At 66.9% G+C, this 1307-nt stretch overlaps 1 protein-coding gene across 1 annotated transcript in view; it reads right to left on the bottom strand.

The window, feature by feature from the left end:
• The window catches only part of TOLLIP (toll interacting protein), a 19010-nt gene that overhangs the window by 1417 nt on the left and 16286 nt on the right, over window positions 1–1307 (bottom strand). The window contains exon 6 of the mRNA XM_010837804.1: window positions 14–1053. Within this exon, the coding sequence (XP_010836106.1) occupies window positions 842–1053 (212 nt within the window). The 3' untranslated portion in view covers window positions 14–841. The remainder of the gene's footprint in view (window positions 1–13; window positions 1054–1307) is intronic.

The raw sequence follows: 1307 nt of genomic DNA, 5'->3' as shown, positions 1-1307 counted from the left end.
AGCAGGGTGCCACCCACGCCGCGGGGCGCCTCTTGCCTCTCGAGAAGACCTCCCGGTGCCGGCAGTCACCACGCTGACCCAGCCTGGGGCCCGGCTTCCTACACGAGGTCGGCGGTGAGCTGAGAGTCCTAGAGACCCTCTGACAGACAAGGCCAAGGACTGGGCCTGCCCCCAACACCCGCCTCACTGAGCTCTGTGGTCAGAGCGTGTCTGGGGGCGGCGACCCCTTGGGACAACATGGCATGGAGGGCGAGGCAGCAGGAAAGACTACGGGGCCGCAGGCTCAGGACGTGGCTGCAGATGCCAGGCTGGGCCCAGGACTCCGCGCACAGGCTGGGCCCCGAGACAAGGTCTGCCCGGCCCCAGCGAGAGGCCCACGAAGACCATCACGGGGAGGAGAGGAGTTTCTCGTCCTGAAGTCCTAACAAGACCCACAGCAGCTGTCGGTGGATCCTCTGTGCCTCACGTTAGTGTGTCTACCCAGTCAGGTGGCATCACCAGAGACCACCTGTCCACCCAGAAGGGGCCCAGAACCGAAGCCCTGCGGGGGGAGCTGCTCCCAGGAGAGCCTCCTGGGAGGACGGCCGGCAGAAAGTGGGCGTGTGCACGGGACCTGCCACCTCTACCCTCCAACAGGAAGCGGGAAGAGAGCCACACCACCCAACCCGACCACGTGGAGAACGGCTGCAAGAACCAAAACCACATGCATCCCAGACAAGGGCGAGGGTGGCGACACGGACGTCCGAGGAAGGGGCTGCGTGGGGCGCGTTCACGGGGATCTGCTGGGGACAGTGCTCGGGGGAGCTGGGTGGGCGGGCAGGCGGCGAGACGGCGGGCGTGTCTAGGACTCCTCGCCCATCTGGAGCAGGGAGTTGATGGCCGCGTCCCTGCTGCCCCGCTGGGCCTCCAGCACGGAGCGGATCACCTCTCGGTCCATGTTGGGGAACATGTCCTGGATGGCCTTCAGGTCCTCCTCGCTGCAGCGGGGCTGGGCGCTCACAGCTGGGGGCAGCGCCACGGGCACCACACCGGGGCTGCACACAGTGGGCATTCCTGCAAGCAGAGGCGGGCTCAGAGGGCAGCACTTCCACCGTGGGGCCAGGTCTCACCTGAGGTCTCCCCCCCAACACGACCCGAGATCTCCCCCAACCCATGACATGACCCCAGGGGTCTCCCCCACCCAACACGACTCCAGGGGTCTCCCCACCCCAACATGACCCCAGGGGTCTCCCCACCACGACATGACCCCAGAGATCTCCCCACTCCAACATGACCCCAGGGGTCTCCCCACCACGACATGACCCCAG

This window comes from Bison bison, unplaced genomic scaffold (assembly GCF_000754665.1).
Source record: "Bison bison bison isolate TAMUID 2011002044 unplaced genomic scaffold, Bison_UMD1.0 scf7180017864080, whole genome shotgun sequence".
In the NCBI taxonomy this organism is placed as follows: Eukaryota; Metazoa; Chordata; class Mammalia; order Artiodactyla; family Bovidae; genus Bison; species Bison bison.
The sequence above is the reverse complement of the archived record's forward strand: the minus strand, read 5'-3'. Positions and strand labels throughout refer to the sequence as shown.